Source organism: Aedes albopictus, chromosome 3, assembly GCF_035046485.1.
Source record: "Aedes albopictus strain Foshan chromosome 3, AalbF5, whole genome shotgun sequence".
NCBI classification, from domain to species: Eukaryota; Metazoa; Arthropoda; class Insecta; order Diptera; family Culicidae; genus Aedes; species Aedes albopictus.
In genome coordinates, this window is record NC_085138.1 from 45,158,457 (window position 1) to 45,180,691 (window position 22,235).

At 39.2% G+C, this 22,235-nt stretch overlaps 3 protein-coding genes across 4 annotated transcripts in view; 1 reads left to right on the plus strand and 2 right to left on the minus strand.

Moving 5' to 3' along the window:
- LOC109401449 (G protein-activated inward rectifier potassium channel 3) overlaps positions 1 to 17,759 on the minus strand; it is a 496,540-nt gene extending 478,781 nt beyond the window's left edge. Inside the window, exons 1-2 of one of the 2 annotated variants that reach the window (XM_062861023.1) lie at positions 16,690 to 17,759; positions 11,050 to 11,251 (exon numbers count right to left, since the gene is read on the minus strand). The gene's annotated coding sequence lies outside the window, so the exon portion shown is untranslated. The remainder of the gene's footprint in view (positions 1 to 11,049; positions 11,252 to 16,689) is intronic. The other variant, XM_062861024.1, reaches the window with a different exon arrangement.
- Positions 11,709 to 16,656, minus strand: LOC115259831 (uncharacterized). The gene has a single exon (XM_062861040.1). It carries the CDS (start codon positions 16,455 to 16,457, stop codon positions 15,099 to 15,101), a length of 1,359 nt encoding a protein of 452 aa, XP_062717024.1. The 5' UTR covers positions 16,458 to 16,656; the 3' UTR covers positions 11,709 to 15,098.
- Positions 17,760 to 19,574: 1,815 nt separating the features above from the next.
- Positions 19,575 to 21,609, plus strand: LOC134291405 (uncharacterized). The gene is made up of 3 exons (XM_062859115.1): positions 19,575 to 20,164; positions 20,226 to 20,683; positions 20,739 to 21,609. The coding sequence occupies exons 1-3, from the start codon at positions 20,044 to 20,046 to the stop codon at positions 21,000 to 21,002; spliced, it is 843 nt and encodes a 280-aa protein (XP_062715099.1). The 5' UTR covers positions 19,575 to 20,043; the 3' UTR covers positions 21,003 to 21,609.
- Positions 21,610 to 22,235: the final 626 nt, after the last annotated feature.

The following is a 22,235-nucleotide window of genomic DNA, read 5'->3' on the forward strand; positions in this document are numbered from 1 at the left end:
AATCGGACCAGATCTTTGCAAAAAAAAATCCGCCTAAAATTCTTGCTAGTTCCTTCAAAGAAATGTTTCAACAATTCTGGGATTCGATTTGAATAATTTATAAGTTTGGTAAGCGAAATCGAATTCCACAACTCTAAAAACTTTTCTTTATTCTGATAGAAACACCTGCAAATCTTCAAAGAACTATGTAGGAAATGTTTAAAAATAACACCAATAATTTTCGACAGAAATAAACACGAATTTTCAGCAGAAACTTTTCAACTCTCTATTCCATAGAGTTTAACATTTCATCCAGAACTCAGGTGAAGATTTTATGATGTACTTCCGGTGAATTAACTTGTGCAATTCACAAGAGTGATCAATTCAGAGCATAAAAATCTTAACAACTTTCAGAGGAAGTTTGAAATTCTAAAAAGGCAGATATCTGCTCCTTTCTAATTTGAAGCACAATATTTCACACACATCTAGAGAGTAGAAGTACTTGTGATAAAAATTAAATTAAGATGAGTCTAGCACTACTTTTTTTCGGTACCCACTTGAAGTCACATTTTGTGGGGGCCCCTAAAATGTGGGGGCCCGGGGCCATGGCCCCCCTGCCCCCCCCTTAAATCCGGCCCTGGATAGGGCACAAAACAACGTTATCCGTGAAATACGAAGACGCATCATCAACGGATGTCGGGCCTACTATGGGCTCCACAAGAACCTGCGGTCGGAAAAAGATACATCCTCGCTCCAAATGCACCATGTACAAAAAGCTGATAAGTCCGGTGGTTCTCGACGGACGCGAGACCTGGACTACGCTCGATGAGGATATGCAAGCACTCGAAGAAATCGAACGTCGGGTGCTTGAGAACAATCTTTGACGGTGTGCAGGAGAACGGCGTATGGTGGCGAAGAATTAGCCATGAGCTTGCAGCACTCTACGGCGAACTTTCGGATTATCCAGAAGGTCGTAAAAGCTGGAAGGGTATGATGGGTAGGGCATGTAGTGAGAATTCCGGACAATAACCTTGCAAAGCTGGTGTTCGCAAGGGATTCGGAGGATACAAGAAGACCTGGAGGACTGCGTACAAGATAGGCGGATCAGGTACAATACGATTTGACAAATGCGGTACGTGGCCGAGGATTGTAGCCACGAACTGCGTGTTGTGGCGAGAAATTGTTGATTCAGTTTTATTGTAATAACATTGTAATACTAAATAAATGAAATGAATGCTGGTGTGGAGGAACCGGCAGAGTAGGGAGCGATATAGGGAATCAAGAGTGACCGAATAACGAATCCACTGCAAAAAGAAAAGAGAGCATGAGGAAAATGTGATTGGTCAGGCGCACGAGAGTATGGAACAGAATAATATGCGAAGGTTTTACGAAGCTATCAATGCCGTGCGAAGAAAAACAGCTCCTTCTTCCGCCAGGTGCAACGATCGTGATGGAAACTTCCTGTAATGGTAGCTGCCAGGTGAAGAGCACTTCGAGGAATTGTTGAACGTCGGGAATGGAAGAGAGACAGACAGAATTCAAATCTACGACGACGGGCAGGCTGTGGAATCTCCAACGCTAGACGAGGTCAAGATAGCCATTAGAGGGCTGAAGAACAACAAGGCTGCTGGGAAGGACAAACTCCCGGTCGAGCTTCTCAAGCACGGTAGTGAGTAGCTGTATCAACTCATACACCATATTATATTGAAGATATGGGAAGAAGGAGAGTTGCCTGGTAGGTGGTTGGATGGTCCCAATTGCCCTCCGTACAAGAATAAATGGCATCGACTGGAGTGCGCGAATAACCCTAGTAGGATGTTGGAGTCAATATGACCCAGACAGGCTCGCTGAACGTACACTACGCTATCGTGGTGAGCCTAGCCCTACATCTTGGGTCTGTTTAGGACAAGCTCAACATAGCTCAAATTTTGTAGAGCACCGTGGAAAAGAACCGTCAACCGGATTTGGCTGAAAATGCATGTTGATGCAAACCATTTTCAGCTATATCCGTGGACCGGTTTTTTTTTTTTAATAAATTCTCTAGAAATTTTGGGCTACGTACGCCACATGCCTTGCCCTCAATAACGTACGATTCAGTGAAGAGATACGAGTTATGGCATATAATGATCGAGCATGGTTTTCCGGCGAAGCAGATTAGACTGATTGGTGCGAAGCTTGACAGATCGAAATCAAGTGTACGGGATGAAATTTCGTCATCGTTCGTAACCTTAGACGGACTGAAGCAGGACGATGCTCTATCGAACTTACTTTTCAACATCCCGGGTAGAGCTTAATGGCAAAAGAATGGCAAATTTTACCATTAAAACATAATGTTTGAATGGCAAAATGTGTTATTTGTTTGTTTGAAATAAGAGTTAAATAACAAAAATAATAACAAAATTTTGGTAGCAGAAAAACTTAAAAATAACTTATTTTGCCATTGTAATAACAAAGTAATGGTAAAGCATGCGGATTAAATTGAAGAACAAAATAAGTTATTATTGAGACATTGATAACAAAATAAGACCCAAATTAACTGTTATCGATGAAGAACAAAATATGACATTCTTGAGTTATTGATAACAGAATAAGAACACATTTAGCTGTTTATGTAGCAATCAAAGTAATGGTAGGTTTAGTTGTTCAAATTCAATTTTAAAATAATGGTAGATTCAGTTATTATTTCAAAGTAGCGAGATACGTCGAATTGAAAAGTTATGCTTGAAATAAACAATATACAAAGAGTAAAATATGTAATGGTGCCTAATGTTTATAAATAATTTCTCAAAATATCAAAATAATGGCAAATTTAGCTAGGAATGTAAATTATGTTATTGTTTTGATATTTTATACAATTCATTATAAAAGGTGCTAAATTGCAAGTTTTACCATGAGAGTAATTTTTGTTATTGATGTGTTATTTAGCATTATTCATGAATAACATATCAATGACAAGATTTGCCATGATTGTATATTTTGCTATTGATTTGCCATTTGAAGTTTTTCATAATAACAGAGGAATGGCAAAACGAGATATGATTACAAAACCAGTTATTATTTTGTCCTTTGTTTGCCATTAGCCTCTACCCGGGATAGCACTACTGGAAGGAGCAATATGGAGTGCTGATGTGCAAAGGAGCGGAATCAGTGTCACTTGGTTAAGCATATACGAGCAGTGATGGAAAACAGTGAGGAATGCAGCTGAGTAGACACAAACGCAAAGCTATCTTACTCGTGAATAACAGAAGCCAGAATATATTCGCACTTCCTTCACTCGCGAGCTAACGAAACTGGTCGCATTCGTGATTGATTCGCGAAGCAGCTCTGAACATTTTTCAATTTTGTGAAAAAACGAATTTACATGGCCGACAGATTAACTTTTGTGGAACAATAAAGCACAAAACACTACTATCTGATAGATAATTACTTGTTTTGCTAATAAAATCGTACTAAAATGCAATTCCCGCGTCTCCATTTTTTCTTCGCGAATAAAAATTCATAAGTGTTTTTGTTTTTGTTTTGCTTCATACTCGTGAAGCAATCGGGTGCGAATAAACTCACACACGGCTTACTCTCGGCAGCGTGAGTCTAGAGATAAGTGACATTTCAACACACGAACACTAGCGCAAATTTTTCCTCACACAAAAGTGCACGCCGATTGAAAGGCTACTCAGATTGCATATGCAAATATTACCCAATCGATTTGGGTAAAACGGGTAAATAATGATAAAACTAACGTCCGGGGCAAGAGTGCAAATATTTTCCTCGCAGTTTCACAACTACATCTACAAAAAAGGCACGCATACATTTGAACGTGATTACCTCTATACTATTTGTTGCTTTTACACTCGCGAGTTGATTCACGATGAGAGTATTTCCATCTCTGTATACGAGGAAGACTGCGAGGATTGGACTTACGATTAACACCACAAAGACCAACTACATGATTGACGAAGTTGTGTTAGGTGGTGAAAAGTTTGATGTTGTAGGCGAATTTGGTTATCTTGGTACTCTAGTGACGTGCGATGATGATGTTACCCGAGAGGTGAGAAGACGGATTGCAGCTGCGAATCGAGCCATTCTCGGTCTGCGAAACCAGCTGAAGACCCGTAGGCTGAAAACCAAGACAAAACTCGCGTTGTACGAGACTTTGATACTTACGGTTGCTTTATACGGCCATGAATCGTGGAAGTTGGGAGAAGTTAATCGGAGAACCTTTGGAGTCTTCGAACGTAAAGTGCTACATATGAACAATACTCGACGGTAAACTTGAGGACGGCAACTGGCGGCTTAGCATAAACTACGAATTGTGCCAATTGGCCTAGGAGGTTATATTTTGTGAAATCCCATTTCGTATTTTAGTGATCGAGTCGTTCCAGATAATCTTTTTTTGTAGGAATCGGGTAAAAAAAAGTTTTATTGATGAATTTATCAAAAAATTGATGATTAAACTGATAGGAAAATCGTATTTCCCTTCCAAATTTTCACGACATAACCTCTACTTTTAATCACAAATTATATTGCTTTTTTCTTTAGAAACTTTCCTTGCCTCGCTGAATTACATGACGTTGTAATCCAGCGAAAGCTTACGTGATACAGCAAATCGCTAAATTTCACACTAACACACCAATAAATCTGGCAGCAATAACTTAATGCACATGCATTCTCAGCGAAATGCTCTATTTGCATGACAACAATTCACTCTCACAGCTAACGGATGCCCGCCGTCAAATATCAGGATTACCAAGTATCCGGCGACAGCTGTCATTTCTCTTTGTCGCCGAATCTGGCGCTGAGTCTTCGGCGCGGAAACCTAAAGGTGGGAATAAATTTTTGGGGTTTGCGCGCAATGTAAAGAGATGGATATAAAGAAGTAAATAAGACACGGCAGGCTGCGGTGGGCTGGACACGTCACTTGTAGGTCGGATGAACGACAAGCTAAAATTATATTGTCTATCCGGTTGGAATCAAGACCGACATTCAATCAAAAATTGCCATTTTCTTGGTACACAAGTGTCGCAACTGTTTCGCATCTAGTGCGCTGTGTTGCTGACAACAACGGGAAGGATGCGCACTACTTTTAACATGAATAAAAAAAACGTCGCGAGTTGGGTCGCGTCGCGACTTGATTGTGCGAAGTCCGGTTTGATGGCGGCCCGACAATATTCAGCAGAGAACCAGGGTCGTCGGTCTCGTGGTAGGCCGCATACACGTTGTTTTTTTTTTGCAATTGAGGACTCAAGGATCGTTCAGGGTGACTAGAAGCGACCCAACTAACAATCTTTCATTTTACGAGCACCTTTACGATGAATTAATTCAGCATGATGCTGAATAGACGCGTCAACTTGGTAAAATTTTTAGGAGGGGGTGGGGTTAAAGCCTGGTTTTTTTTTATTTTTTGTATGGGAAAATAGAAAATTCGGAAGGAAGGCAAATTCATTCTTATATGTTCTTATACGTTCACTCATGGAGCTCGCATCGGTTTTGCTCAACGTTTGCTGACTACCGCCACCTAGGGTTACCAGACGTACTCTTTTAAGAGTACATGTACTCTTTTTCAGAAAAAAATTAGGCGTACTATTCTTTTTTTTTGTAAAATAGTCAAATTGTACTCTTTTTACAAACATACATTTTCTAGATAGAACATTTCAGTAAAATTATCGATTTTAACGAAACAAAATATAAATTCTTTAGTGAAATGCAATTTATAAAGCTTTAACACCCCTCGTATTGCAAAAATAATGAATAATTTTAGTTTGACGTCTTCCCGGCTAGAAAATTATATCAAGTTTATATCATATTGTGTTATGATGTTATAATATTTCTCTATAACTTATTACACAGCTATTTTCGATTACCGACTTCGGTAAAATTTTACTGGGTTTTTGAACTGCTGAATATTCGGTAATTTTTGTCATTACCGAAGGCTCAGTAAGGTAGAAAGTTGAAGATCTGTCAAACAGTAACTGGGTTACCCAGTAACTTTTGCATGTAAATTTTACTGACTTTCAGTTCATTGCTTGTTTACTTCAGGTTACCGAGTTTCTCAGTTTTCTAAATGATCCCCTGCTCCTCACTGCATTTTTCTTCTCAAAAGATTCCATTATTCATTGCGGGAAGGAGGTTCGGCTTTTACTGTGGCTCTTCAACTCCTGGCAAAGTAATCAGAAACCTATAGTGTCTGGAGGAACAGGCTTACCTGGAGCAACAGATTCCTCAGATTCTGTCGTGATGTCTTGTAAAGTATATTGCACGGGAGAATTGCGAAGCTATCGATTCTGTTGTAAGCAGGACAGAATCTGAGGAATCTGCTGCTCCAGGTGTGCCAATCCTATCCTCCGGACACTACAAAACCAGCTTAGAATTAGTGATTAGTGATGATTAGTGAAACTCACGACGGTCTAACAATGGTGCTGACTGAAACTCCTGAGCAAATGGAAAAAAAAACATCCAAAACATTTGGCTGAAGAAGCCTCGTCGTAGCACCTCTTTCAATCACTATGTAATTGGCCATCCGTGTATTTCCCTTTCACTAATTTTTACTGATTATACTTACCCAGGAGTTGTTAAAGGTACAGAAAATAATTTAGCCTTCCCCAGTAAGAGAAATTGCTGCTGCTGGAAAATGAGGGTGAAATTATCATGAAGACTTGACAGCTGCTCGAGAGGGTAATAACCTTATTGACGAAAACTCAGTAAACGAACAATGATTACGAATAGTCGGTACTTCCATGTACTGATTTTTTGGTCTGTTCGGTGAATTGTGAATATCGCCGAACTTTTAGTTGATGAAATTACCGTACTCAGTAAAATGTACAATATTTTACCAAAATTTGTTATTTTTGCTGTCAAAATTACTGGGTATTTGCAAAATGTCCAATTTACAGTTTGAACCCAGTTTAATGCATTACCGAACTTTTAAATACTAAATAAGTGTGTATGTTATACACTAGATGCAGGATGATGTTAAAATAACTAAAATTGTGACAAAAAGTACACTGGTCTAATCAAGATAGTAACCAATTTTGTTAAAATCAGATCAAAATTATAACAAAATGTGATATGAATTTCAGCCTCGATATTGCTATTTTCAATCACAATTTGATATAAATTTGTAATATTGTTTTCCAAATCTCGAAGACTCATAACTAAATTATAATACAATGAGTTATCAAACAACATTTATAACATAATGTGATAAAATCAAGAAAACATCATGGATGTTGAACATGATTATATCGCAATGAGTTATAAGTATCATGGATTGTTGGTAATCAAGTTGGGAATATGTTATATTTTTGTTACAATTCTCTAGTCGGGTTATTAAATAAACGGAAGAGAGAGTGGACAAAATAGGCGTCTTTTTTTTCAGATGGGGCCTTCGGAAACAAATCATCATCCGTATTGAAAAACTCAAAAGCAGTTTTTTCGCGCAAATTTCAGCCAATGGTAATCAAAATTTGTCACTGCACTCTATTTACCATCTAGATGACAATGAAATAATTTTCAATCGTGGCTTTGTAAATTTGAGCGAAAAAACTGCTTTTATATAGTTGATGATTGCTGATGATTGAATGATGGTTATTCGAGCTTTAACCAGTAATCAGCTCTCAAAAGAAGGTTGATTTTCCAATTTTTAGAAACAAGGTGTGTTTGAAAAACTTCTGCTAATAATTAGCCTTCGATGTATTTTAGAGATAAAAATTATATTACTCTCCGTTCTTTTCTTACGTCCATCGTTGGCTGAGCGGAAAAAATCTAATTCTAAGTCAATGAGCAAATTTCATTTTATTTTAAACATCTTCGAAATGAATTAAATGCTTTGGCTGTTATCATACTCTTCGCATTGACCAATGTGGTGCATTTCATGAAAAATGATGATGATGATGATGATGATGATGATGATGATGATTGTTCTACCATCTATTGTAGCAAGGCAGCTGCCTATAGCACTGGTATAATCTGCAAATCGATTTGATCAAGATTGTACCACTGTTCACACTCAGTCATTCCTCTGTATGAAGGGCCAAAAATGGAAGCGCGGACCCACAAGCAGAGACACTTGCACGAAACTCGCTACAAGGGAAAAGAATCTCCTTCCAGAAGAAAGTTCATGTAACCAGTGGTAAAATCAAGCCCTCGGTTAACAAAATATACCCAATAGATGGGGTCGAAGAGCCCGCCCTCAATTCACGAGATGTTAGCAACAAGAAGGAGGCAGTTCCAAGCTCCTTGTCCAAATCGTTTCAATCGGGTGCCCTGATGGTCCCTCCCTATCCCCGTATGTAGTAATATATTTATTAAGGAATTTTATCTTATATTGTTTCCGAAAACCAAATTGTTCATGTTTCTTGAGTATTTAATGTTTATTGAGTTCAGTCTTCCCTTTTGTATTTGTGCTTATAAACATTTAGTAGTGTGCAATTGTCTTTTATATTCCTCTCTACCCACTCTATCACCTTGTAATTCATTGTCGTGAGTATGTTAATTTTCGATTTCAATTCATTTATCATAGGACGATTCATGCGAAATTTTTTTAACATTGAGTAAAGAAAGTCATTTTCCTTTTATCCTACTACCGTATTACCCCGCTAATACGACACCGACTGTTGTCGTATAACCGGGGTATACTTTTAATTCGACAAACTTGTCACCCTACACCACCATGCTCATTGAAATTTGGCAACTCTATTTTTGTTTTTGTTTTGATTTCCGGATTTGTTATGAAACTTAATTTCATCAAATATTGCTGTGGCGCGAATGAAAAGCTCGTTCTTTCTACGATTGTTGTCATCCTCAGTTCATTCCGGTTGGTCTCCAGGCGGTTTGGGTGTTGAATAGCACCAACTCAGAACTTCCGAAATTTGCGGCTGCAAGAGGAGTTGCTGCGGGTGCGAGTATAAGCGCAATATCAAACTGTTTTGCATTTACAGTGTAGATCGCTGTGACATTTGAACACTTTTTAATTCGACATGTGTCGTATAAGCGGGGTACGAATTAAAAAGTGTCGTATTAAAACGTGTCGAACCAGAGGGGTAAGACGGTATTCCATGACAAGCAGTTGAGATAAATCTTGAGTAGTACAATTGAGTAATTTATATCGTATTTGAAGCAAACTTCTTGGCGATTCCCACTTTTTATAAAGTATGAGTCATTGGAGAGTGGTGAATAGGTTTTATCCTTCCTATCATTTTAATTCATCTTTAATATGATTTTTATTAATTGAGATATAACAAAGCCGCACCCCGACCCCTCGCGAGCATGAATCCGAAACACCAGACCCTGATCCCCCCGGATAGCTGATCAATTGGACACTCGGTACCCAATCGAGCAACTTCCCTTCACGAACCCGCTCCTCAGACCTGCATACCCGTCATGGCTCCGTCATATCTTCGTCTTAACCTCAGAAATATACTGTCTGTATTTCCTTACCATCCCTATTTGGTCATTAGCATTTCAAAAAGGGCGCGACCGCTTTCCGAAACCAAACTCTCCTCCACGTCCGTGAATCGATTTAACTTACATTTTAATAATTACTGTTATTCTCTAAGATATCTTTTCCAGTGCTTGTACTTTTTAGGCCTAGAGTTATCCTCCTCCGACGATTCACCATCTGATATTTCACTTAGCGTTTCTTTGTATATCTCTTCTGCTGTTTTCTTCATCTTTTCCCTATCGTTTGCTAATTGTTTCCATGAGCATTTCATGAAAAATCGCTAAAAAGTAAATCGCCAAAATATTGTATGGCGAATAGCATTTAAAGGCGAATCTCTCGCAGCGGAACACATTATTCGAAATCGAAACAATATTTGGTAGCGGTGGTGCACAATGAAAAAAATGGTAAGTTTATCTTGGTGTTAGAATTGTTTTCCGTTAAGTCAACGATGGGCATAAACAAGGTTGAGGAGTAAACAAATTCTTTTAACATTCGTGTTTTCTCCCTTGAAAATAACCTGCCTCTAGGTGTCACTGTTTACAGCTGTCCTAATATCAAAGAACTCCAAAAATGCACGACTTCTGAAGTTTAGTATAAAACTTTAGTAATCTCAATTATATTCAAAACTTTTAAAGCAATTCTTGTGGTTGTCCAAAATGCTACTTTTAATTGTGAACAATAACAACTTAAGAAGCTGTACTCTTTTGTACTCTTTTATAAGAATTCTTAAACGTACTCTTTTCATGTATGACAAATATGGTAACCCTACCGCCACCTACTTAGCGGTTTGGGAAACCAGTGTAATAAGCATCGCGTGATTATGTTTTCGTGATGCTGATTTAAATCGCATATTGTTTCAAAAGATAACGTGCGTTTGTCTGTGGTGCAAGGCAATCTAATCTTTCAAAGGACTCCAGCAAAAGGATAATAATATGATCCCGGGCTCCAAATTGTTTATCTTATTCTTCGTTGAGAAAACACAAAACTTACAATTTTCATTATAAGCAGGGTACATATCCCCCGTGCGAAAACACCCCTTTTTACGAGAACGTAAACAATCATTTATATTGATCTTCATCTGAATGACTAGCTGAATTTGTAAACAAAGCTGTGGCCAGACGAAATGACTTTGCAGGCTCGTTGTACTTCATAACAAAGCCTTTTTTTTTTGCAGCTTACATATCTATAATTTTTCAATTACCAAATCACGTTGCATCATCATTAACAACTTTTAAGTGGCGCCAAACAACCGCACACCCACGCCATTTCCCTATACTTTGTTGCAAACGCACCCATTCGAGGACGGGCCACTCGAACAATCATCAATCAAGGACGAAAACACGAAGCTGCACTACACAATCAGAAGACTGTGCGACAAACATAGTTCAAGTGAATCATGCACGATCTGATTAGTTGGGAATTTCGCAAAAGAAGGTTGGTGAAAATGACATTAGAGGTAGGTAGGTACTCAAAAAGACACAAAGTCGCGAATCGCGATCTGCTGCCAAAGAACTCCGAGTGACCGAGTGGTACACTTCCGGTTGCACCGCTTCCTATCGACCAAAGATGCACTCGATACCTACACTCTAGCAATAATCCCCCAAAGATGGACAAGTAAACAAACATAAACTAACCTTTGCGTCGACGTTGATCGTATTCGCGGCGCTTGCTACGGTCGATCCAGGGAGCTGTTCTTTGTTCAGGCGTAAGGTAGGACGATGTACGCCTACTTTGTTGTCCGTATCTCGCTAGAAGTGTGACAGTGCGTCATGCACTATTTTCGCTTTTGGCGCTGAAAACTCGTTCGGAGCGGAGCGGCAGCAAGGGGTTAACCACCTTCTTCTTCTTCTTCTTCTCTCTGGAACTGTCAGCGACAGTTCATTTAAGGGCAGAGTGGCAAGACTATAATGCCCTGTGGTTATTAGCGAGAGCTGTACAAAGGCATTCCGCTAAGTACAAGGCTCCCCCGTTTCCCTCTATCAGCCATCACCAATGATGAGATCAGTTAAAATACAGGAATTTAAATGTCTACATTAATATCTTTTAAAAATTTACAAACATCTAATAGTGTATCGATAGATTTACTTTTAAACAAATCAATTAAACTACGAAATTTGCAATCGAATGAGTATTTCGACCGCGTCATTCCATATTTCACACAGTGCAACACAACATGCTCTCCATTTTCAGGTTCGTCACAGATTTCACACATTTCATCTTCAACTAATTTCATTTTAGCTTTCCAAAATTTAGAGTAATCATGCCCAGTTATAAGTCTATTCAGCAATCTTACATTCCGATTATTTAAATTTTTATTAAAATACCACGCCTCCTTGTTAACCGACTGTTGAAATTGGAAAAATGTTTTGCCTTTCTGGGTTGAATATTCTCGGTACCACAGATTCGTGCTCTCAATTGATTTATTTCTAAACAAAATGAACGCATCTGAAAGGAGTATGCAGTTGGACATGATTATGTTACCAGTAAGAGAAGACTTCGCAAGATTATCAGCTATTTCGTTACCTGTAATATTGATATGACTAGGGATCCATTGTAGCGTTACGTTCCACTTAGAAGCTTTATCTATAATTTGTTTTATTAATTTTGATGTTTTTCTAGAATGCTGACCAGAATCGATGATCAAAAGAGATGACTTTGAATCGGTGTATATAACAGCTAAATTTATTTGTTCTTCATCAATGAAAGAAAGTGCTTTATCTATGGCTAATAATTCTGCTGTTGTGATGCATGTCTCTAGTTCTAATTTGAATGAGTATCTAGTGTTATTGTAAGCATTGTAAATACCTATCCCACATTGTTCATTTATTTTGGAAGCGTCTGTAAATATTCTTGGCCTATTTTTATATTTTCCATTGAAAAGATATAGTGCAGCTTGTTTAAGTTTTACCGGATTTGTATTTTGTTTTTTAGATTTAATGGTGTCTAATTCAGGAAAAATTTCAATCTTAGGTGTTCTAGTATCAAAAGTTGTAAGTGGGGATATAGCTTTAAAAATGCGTTGTTCTTTAATAAAAATTGATTCCATATATGATAATTTATCGTTGTCAATCCCTTCATTTAATGATAATAACTGTGTAGCAACAAGATTTTTGTTAAATATAGATCTGGCTATTTCTTTACAGGTAACGAATTCATGTCTATCTTCTAAGGTTTGAGTTGCGGCAACTGCAATCAGAGAGTTTAGAGGAGTAGTTTTGGTGCACCCGGTTATCTTACGTAAACATTGATTATTAATTGTGCTCAACAGTTTTTTATTTGTCTTTCTTGCATTATTGAAGATCGAAGCTCCGTATTCCATTACACTACGAAAAATTGCATTGTAAACCAAAACCATAGTTTGTGGATGGGCCCCTTGTTTTAAACCGTTTATTACTTTTATCATATTAAGTCTGTCTATTATTTTAAGTTTTGTGTTTTTAATGTGTATACCGAAGCTCATGTATCTATCTAAAGTTATTCCGAGATAAGGGTGAGATTTTACTGTTTCTATTTCTGTATTATTAATTTTTAAGTTCAACATGTTGTTACTATTTTGAAAAAGTATGGCTTTTGTTTTTTGAGGATTTACACTAAAGTTTAACTTTTCTAATTCTCTGAATATTGTATTTACTGCTTGTTGTGTTTTATTGTTTAATATTTCCAGATTTTTTTCTTTTATTATCAGTGCAAAATCATCTGCAAACTGAACTAATATTTCGTCACCTTCAAATATTTTGTGGAGAGCCGCTGTATACACATTAAATAAGGTGGGAGATAATACATCACCTTGTGGCAATCCGTTAGAAACGAACCTTTCAATAACTTGGTTTTTTAGAGCAAAAGATATTTTCCTATTTCGTAAGAAATTAACAATCCAGGACGTTATTTCACCAGGTGTACCAAAGCTAATCAAAATATGTTCAAGAATGTCTGTTTTAACGGCATTGAATGCATTGGAAAGGTCTAAAAATACTACGGCGGTCAAAAAATTATCTCTTTTATTTTGTTTGATTACGTTTACTAAAAAGTTTGAGCATGTTGTAGTTGACATATTTTTTCGAAAGCCAAAGGATGTATCTGGAATTAATCTATTGTCCTCTAAAAAGTTTTGTAATTTAACTAAAACAGCTGAATTGATAATTTTTGTGAAAACAGGTACTAATGAAATAGGCCGCTTGCCTTCAATACTATCCTGAGCTTTTCCAGGTTTTGGAATCGCCACAATTTTTATTGTTTTTAGTGTCATTGGTAAATAGCATTCTCGCCAAATGTCATTTAAATGTTTTACTATCGTAACTTTTGCTTCTGGTTGAAGTTGTCGCAACATTGAGTATGTTATCCTATCTTCTCCTGGTGAAGATCTTCTCTTTTTAGTATTGATTATAGTATTGAATGTATCAAAATTAAGTATATTATTTTCAATACGATATGTTGCATCCACCATAAAATATGGATCGTTTTTACCAAAGTGCTTATCTAGAAAACTTTCTGCCATGGACTTATCTTCTTGAATGATGTTGTTAGAAAGTGGCCTCCTACGTTTACCGGTTAGTCTTCCTATTTTCGTCCATAGCTCAGACGAAGACATTGTTGGATTGATTTCCTCAACAAAAGATTCGAAGTTTCTCCTTTGAGCATCTTTTTTAAGTTTATTAAATTTTGCCTGAGCTTTCTTGCATTCAAGTAATTTTTCTAAAGTAGAATTTTTATTGAAATCTGATCGTGCTTTGTTTTTCTCATCCCATGCCTGAGACAATTCTTTCGACCACCAGTGTTTAGGAGTATATCTATTACGGATTTTGCATTTTTTGTAAATATTAGCTATTGTTTCTTGAAATTCTTGAATACTATTACAATTATCTAGATTTAATGTTTGAATCTGATCATTAATTTTTTTATGATTGTATATGTATTTTCTGTTATCTATTGTATTATAGTTGAAAGTTAATTCTATTAGTAAATGGTGACTTCCTATTCCAAAATCAAGAGTTTTAAATTCAAAATTTGAAAAAAGATTAGGTGTGCAAAGGGTAAGGTCTATTGCAGTTGATTTCCTGTTTAATTGTATTGGTATGAAAGTTTTAGAGTTGTCATTAAGAAGAATTAAATTACTATCGTTTATCAAGTCCATAACTATTGATCCTTTTAAGTCTGTGAAATCGTTACCCCAGGCATGGTGATGCGAATTAAAGTCTCCTCCAATCAGCACTCTAGAATAATTTTTGATCAAATCAAATATCTTAATTAAGTCAGACTCTAAATCTGTTTTTGAAATGGAAGGTGCAATATAAATGGCAACAATAATCAAGTCCAGCGTACATAATTCAACTGCCACTGCTTGAGTTGCATCAGATAGAACGGGCATTCTAATTGTCTTATAACCAAATTCTTGTTTCAAATAAATGGCACTACCACCATAGCCGTCTATCCTCGAGTCAACGAATCTGTGATAGCGAGAAATATTGTACTTACTTGTTTGTTCTAATGATGGACTTGTCCAAGTTTCAGAAAGTAAAACTGCTGAATAGTCTCCCACGGTTAATACCCTCTGTAACTCATCCTTATTCTTGGAAATGCTTTGTATGTTACACTGTAGAAATCTGAAATTATCCATAAAAAGAGAAAAAAAAACGAAACGTATAAGCAAAATCAATTGCAAATTCCGTGTTGTTGATTGATCTGTTTAAACTATTATGCTTTCAAGATTCAAGTATTTTTTGGAGTATTCTTTAATCTTTTCCTGTAGTTCTTCTGTGACCCCAGAGCATTGGATCAGAGCTGCGTAGAAGTTCGCGAGTTCACCCCGAACGTTGCGGTTCGCTGTTTCCAGTGCATCGGCGTTTGCCTTCTTGATGATGTTGTCCCATCTTTCTCGCTCGCTAACGGCATGTCGGTTTTCCAGTCCACTTCCTCTCGACGTTCCTTCTGCGTTCCGATCTTTGATCAGCTGCTGACGTTCCTCGTCGATTTTCATTTTCTTCGCTCCACCTGACGTGTCGTTCGCTGGTTTCTTGATAGCGCCTAGCTGTCGTTCTTCTGGTTTGTTAGCAGTGACGTTACTCCGTTGCTGTTGTGGTTGATTACTCCGCATTGTGAATCGACCGGCCGTCATTTTCGCAAACGTATTCGGTAGTGCAGGGAATTCGGCAATGTCAGCCAAAACGTCGTACTGATTCTGTATCGGAAGCGGAGCGATGAGCTCTCGCGCCTCCACGTAGGTCAGATTCTTCTTCGACATCATTGTTTTGATACTTATCTCGCGCTGTCGGGAGGGACAGTTGGGGTCCGTGGTACGGTGATCCGATTTTCGACAATGCAGACACTTCACTTCGTTCGGGCAATGGTCCTCAGCCTCCTCGTGTATGCGTGCACACTTGCCGCAACGCTTTTTCGATTTGCAGCTTTCTTCCCGGTGGCCGAAGCGGTGACAGTTGTTGCAGAACACAAATCTTCGGACGTACGGCTGTACTTTAACCGACGATCCGAACACCTTCATCTTTTCTGGCAAGTTGCTAGCCCGGAATGTGACACTGACTCGGTTTGAAGCGACCTTTTTTCCTTTCTCACGATCCCATCTATTGAGTCTGTACAGACTCACTACCGGATATGCACATTCGTAGTCCTGTTCGATATCCTCCATTTCGATGTCCGTCGGAATGCCACCGATCACGCCGGTAATGCAAACCAGGTGCCGAGGGATGTACGCCTTGTAGCCTTTTTCCGCTAGTACAGTTTCGCCAACCAGGAGGTTTGCCTTCACCCATGAGTTGAAGAAGACAATGATTTTGTTTCGTCCGAGGTATTTGAGCTCCGTGATTTGGTTTCGGTATTTCTCGAGCTTTCGCAGTACCGAGCCCACCGAAAACTTGTTGATACGCTTCGTGTTGTCCAATATTTCGACGTATACACGATACGGTGCAGCATCCCTAGCCGTGTACATGAACGATTCAGGCATTGAGTCGTCCGCCATTTTGTTTCCGTCGTTTTCACTTGGGTCTTTTCCTTTGTCCGGAGGCAGCCCGCCGCCTCCACCAGTCGCCATGTTTTTTCTCTTCAAAAGCACTTTTTCTCTCTGATATTCTTTTACAACAGTTCACAATGTCAATCTGCACTTATTTTTTCGCACAACTAATGAAAATAATTCCGCACGACACTCCGCACGTAGAAGTTTTTCCAAAATCACAACTCAATCCGCAAAATAAAAACGAGTTTGGATCGCACGCGCTCAGACCGTTCCGCTCGCGAAGACGCTCGACACTCGAATGGTTAACCACCAGCATTTATTTACGATTAACTCGAACACTTAATGACATATGTACACACAGTTCACACACTGGTGCACGCTCCTCCGTTAGTAGCAGAAACCGATAAAAAATGAACCAGTAAACTATTTTTACTCGCGCCAGCACCCAACCCACTCTCACCCGACCCGAGGATCACTCTTTCTCCGACATCAGACGACGAACGCGCGCGAGTCGAGAACACGTTTCTTTTTATCGCTCTCCTTGAAATTTCCTTTCTTCTGATGTTTTTCGCACAATCTTCGCCTTCTTTCACTTTCACAAACCGCAGATCGTGACCGCCGATGCTGACATACACAACAGCAACTAAAAGCAAGGCCACCGATGCAAACACTGACGACCTTCAACGAACGGTCGCCAAACGGACACACTTCCTTTCCGCGCGCGCGTCAGAACCAAGTCCAATTAAAATTCACTCCGTGGCTAGACATCCGTTTCATTCGCACATGCCGCGATCATGTAGTGAGTGCACTTTTCAAACACTTGACACTTTCCGTGCGGTGCGGTAAACTTCCGCCGAACAGCGATCGCTGTCCAAAAACACAAGATCACGCAAAAACACCGCCGTACGCTGAACACGGAAAAACAAAGCAAGCGTCGCACATTCACACACACCCGAACGCACCAAAAATGCAAGAAGATCACACCCGATCGCGCACGCCAATCAAAGTAGTCCTTTTCAGTTATGGGAAAAATTCAAACACCTAGTGAGGAGCCGGGCTTCCGGAGACGCGCGACGAGAGACGAGAGCAACCAAGCAAAACGGTGTGAATACGATCGCGACGCTTTATCGACTGAAGTTGAATTCGCGCGCGAACTCATAACTGCCCAGACGCCGCTGCTGCTGCTGTTGTGCCAAGCCAAGCAGGAGGGCTTCCTGTCTGTACGTTGCTGGTTGGCGGCGGTGATGTCGCTGATGCTGGCTGACTGACACTTGTCGGACGACCACACAAAAACGGGGCCCCACTTCGAACCCTTTCTACTACTGCTGCCGCTGTGCGAGCAGCTGAGTGCGACCGCGACGATGACGACGATGATGATGATTGTCGGCGTCGTCGCGCACGGGGCGTCGAGACGTGCTGCCGCGGAAAACCGCCACTGCGTTGATTCACTATATACGCCTCCTCCAGGGCTGGTAGCATAGTTTTTGTATGGCTCTTTATAAATAAAATCAGCAATCGACTATATCTGTTGAAACTGATGAACTGCGATGCTCCGCCGCGTGTACCATAGAGGTTGCCCATGGGCAACATGCATGTTCTATGAGAATCCCCATTAGGGGATAGGGTGGGGCGGGGCAAGATGGGTCACCTAAGGATGGATCATCATAACTTTTCAAACCAGTTTTTAAATACAAATCGTTTTGGTTTGTGTAGTAGTTTAGCAGCTCGATGAGTAGGCCGAGCTCTTGGAATTATCATTATCAGTATAACTGTCAAGAGAGAAGCACCACAGTTTGTATTCATGCTCTACTCTTCAAGACATTTGTTAGCTATGCTAAAAATCGATAAAAAGATAATAAAATATAAAACAAGATTTTGAACGAGCAGTTTTTGAGTAAGACCGATTTTGGGTCTTGAAACAAGTGCGGGGCAAAATGGGTCACTATTTAAATACAGTAGACGTTCTTTAACTGCAACATGTTTACGTTTCACTTACCGAATGAAATTCGATAACTGTAACAACTGACAGACGCCAAAGAACTGTCAGTCGCTGCAGAATGCAGTTAATGTGCATTCAGAAAACATCGCACTGCAATAAAAGTGCATGCAAATAACATCGCATCGCAGTTGACCTTTTATTTTGACGGATAGCGATAACGGTGCGATAACTGCAAAATTGCTGCACTTAGCGGACTTTCACTTAAAAAGAATTGCAGTTAAACCGTTTGCACCGAGCGAACGTCTACTGTAGTTTACAATTTCTCAACGAAAAACGGAAATAGGGTCTGGGACCATTTCGGCAGGAGCACCTATTTTGGGCACTTGCTGTTGTAGCTCAGTCAATTTTCAGCCAATTGATTTAATTTTTGAAATACGGTAAGATATGCACAGTATCTAGCCATGTACAAAATTTCATATCAATTGGTTTGAATATGACTGAGTTATAGCAGCAAGTGCCCAAAATAGGTGCTCCTGCCCAAATGGTCCCAGACCCTATGTACCATTTTTCTGTATTCACGTATGCTCCATATTCACACTGAATAAATAAAAGCTACTAGTAAACATTATTTTTTATGAAAATATAAAAGTTTACCGTTTTAGTGGTCTTTAGACGACTTTAAAATCAATGCTGCTGTGAAAAATTTGGTTTTCCTTCGGGAAAAGTTCATATGTATTCGGAGGGCTGTTGTTTTTCAAATATTCGTTCAATCGGAGTGAGCTAAGTACAAGTCACAGAGAAACAGACGTCATACTCTGCTCGCTTCTCATCGATCAACTTTTTAACGGTTGACTCAAATATTCGGTAGTGGGTCGATTGGCCAACCGCGGCGTTGGTTGGCATAGTTTTGCTCCTGTTTGACGCTTGCTCAGTACCGCCCGGCCAAACACAGTACATTTAGCATTGGGCGATTGGGTTTACGTGACGATGTTTTTTATGAAATTTGTTCTAAGTGTTACGTCTGTTTCTCTGTGTACAAGTCGTAAATAACTGGTAATATAAACTTTTTCATCAAACCGTTAATGGTCCATTCCAATATGATGCCCAAAATCTTATTATCAAACATATTGTAATGCATAAGTGCGGAGAAGACACCGACACGATTAGATGCTAAATCTCAGTTTTATCCACGATCCCGCACTTATACTAACTGAGAAAGGGGTAAAGTGGAGTGAGAAATGCGCAATAACTACACTGAAAGAAAAAGTATAGTACTGTGAACCACGACAGTGTTCTTAATTTTACCATGCCCAAATTTCGTAAACATAACCAAATATTTATTTATGTCTACCATGAATCAGTGAAAATTACCATGTGTCAAACATTTTGTGACATGGTGAGAATCATAATCAACATATTCATCACAACTATTCAGTTTTTACTATTCGTCGAGCAAACATGGTAACGCTAACTCTAAAAATGTTTGCCTCAAATCCATACAGTTTCAAGTTCACAACACATCATAGTTATGGTAAATATTGAGATGTTATTCAGTTTTCCAGATCTCCGTGTATCCTCTGCGCGACCGCTCGCCATTTTTACGTATTTCCTCTCGAATGGAATACTTGTCGTAATAATGGCAGATTCAAGTATGGAAGTAATTGTAGCAGAAGAACTTATCGCCGATTCCGACCTTATTAATGGTAAGTAAGATAAATCATGTGAATGATTGTTGATAATCCGAAAACAATGTTTTTTTTTTCAGACGCCGACGAGCAGCCGGATCTAAGAAACATCATTTTGGAGGAGTGGGAACTTAAATCCACGGTGTATGCCATCTTGATTAGTAAGTAGTATTAAAATAATCTTTTAGTATCGATGTTTAAGGAATCATCCGCATAATGTAGGTCACGGTGTCACACTGGAGTATTTAAAAGTCCTGGACGAAAAAGCACTGAGCGACATATTTTCTGTTGTCAAATGGACCGGACATAAACATGCCTTGCGCTCCAAGTTGGAACAGTGGAAAGAGAGTGTATTGTACCGCCCGTTGCCCTCCACCACCAGCAATCCGGCAAGCGAAACGTCCCCAGCCCACAATGCAGTTCCGGGACCATCCCATATGAACAAATTACTCCAAACAACCGTCACAAACAATGTACTGCTTGGCATACTCGAGAGAAACGAAAAAGGCAAAATTGTTTGTCAGTATTACCAAGCACACCAACGGCTGGATGTGGAGCAAAGACGATCGTTGGCACACACCATAGTCGACTACTACATTGCCAACAACACATATTTTACACTGGCAGATATGGAACGTTTTGCCGACCTGATTGCAGCTCGATTTCCTCCGGAAATATCTGTAACTTAATGGAGAGTGTTATTTAAAAACCCATATAACATTATTTTTTTTACAGGAGACCTACTACAATCCCCGTGATTCAGCCGCTGGCAAGAAGTACCCCTCTGGTCTATTGTATGATCGATTTCATAACCGAAAGAAAACCGGTTCAAGGCGCCAGGTAGGCGAGATCGACCCGTGGACACGTTACAAGGTGGAAGCAGTCAAGCTCACTGCTGATGGTAAGATTGGGGCCGGGTGGGTGTTCATTTGCGTGGGTGGGTCGTGGTGGACCTCTTGGGCCCTTTTCAAATGTTGCTCCAGAATTAAATACCGTTAATTGCACAATGGTTAATGAGGCAAGGGGGTCTGAGAAATCGTACGCGCCATACAAAACTAGTCTAGTTTTCATACAAAAAATCTTACCCTTAGAAATTTCAACTATTGGAACGTAGACTATTAACGTTACCCAAAAATGATCAATCACATTCTTTACTTTATAAGAAACTCCAGAATATACACAAAGAAATTATGAAGAACTCCAGAATCTACCCAAAGAAATTGATCTAATGATCATTTGAAGCTTGACGGATTGTTACAAAAATAAACTATACAAAACAGTATGCCCAACAGGGTATTATTTCAAACAAAAAATTAAATAACAGAAAAATCAATAATTATATTTAGTTCTTCCCAATTTGAATGCTGATACATACGACCCATTCAAAACTTTTTCTAGAAAATAAACATAAACAACTTCCACCCATCCACCAGAAATAAACCGCTTGACATCGATTAAAAACTGGCTACGAAACAACCTGGAACCATTTGATGAAATTTTGCAGCGTTGGAACGACTCTCGGCTGCTGCGTGTAACAAGCATCATCAAAGAAGCTGAGATCAACAAATCAAACATCCTTCAGGAGTGGCGACGTCTTGCAGATCCGAATGGATATTTGCTGGTAAGTACTATCATATTATTTGTAGCTCCAATCCCGCATGATTAGTGATAATGGTGTACAGCCATATTGGTTACTAAATTTGTAGCTCGTTCCTTGGCTCATTCTTTATAATCACAATCCTTTGCAGTTCATACGTATACATAAAACAAAATCGTGAATAATGTACCACGACCCAAGTAACCACTAAGCCGTAAAAATGGCATTAAGTAGGTTCTATAGTCGAATAAAAAACGTGATTAACAGAGCTGATTGGAACTATACGCTGTAATAGAACTGCTCAAGAGCCGCTGTTGGCGAAATATTCGGCTAATATACGACCAACTTCATCCTTCCGTACCAAGTCTCTGGAGTTGAAAGCTGTCAAAATGGGGCAAAGAAAAAAATGAAAAAAAAAATATTTGTTTATCTGCTGTTCTGTTCTCGCATGCGCTCTTAACTGATATTTTTTTGCTGCTGGATCCAGATTCCCGGTGATGTTCTCGAGGTTTCTCTTCGTCGATTGTCGTCGCTTTTGCCGTCTGCTCTATCAGCGCAACATGGGTTTGGCTCTGCATAGTACAGTATTTGAACCAATCCAAAACTAGAAAATGCATTAATGTTGTGACCCATCA

Bases quoted from the DNA above. Each gene is read 5' to 3' on its own strand.
- LOC115259831 (XM_062861040.1), bottom strand. From the start codon at position 16,457: ATGGCGACTGGTGGAGGCGGCGGGCTGCCTCCGGACAAAGGAAAAGAC.
- LOC134291405 (XM_062859115.1), top strand. From the start codon at position 20,044: ATGATTGTTGATAATCCGAAAACAATGTTTTTTTTTTCAGACGCCGAC. The intron at 20,165-20,225 runs GTAAGTAGTATT...CGCATAATGTAG, and splicing joins GGTGTATGCCATCTTGATTA to GTCACGGTGTCACACTGGAG. The intron at 20,684-20,738 runs GTAACTTAATGG...TTTTTTTTACAG, and splicing joins GATTTCCTCCGGAAATATCT to GAGACCTACTACAATCCCCG.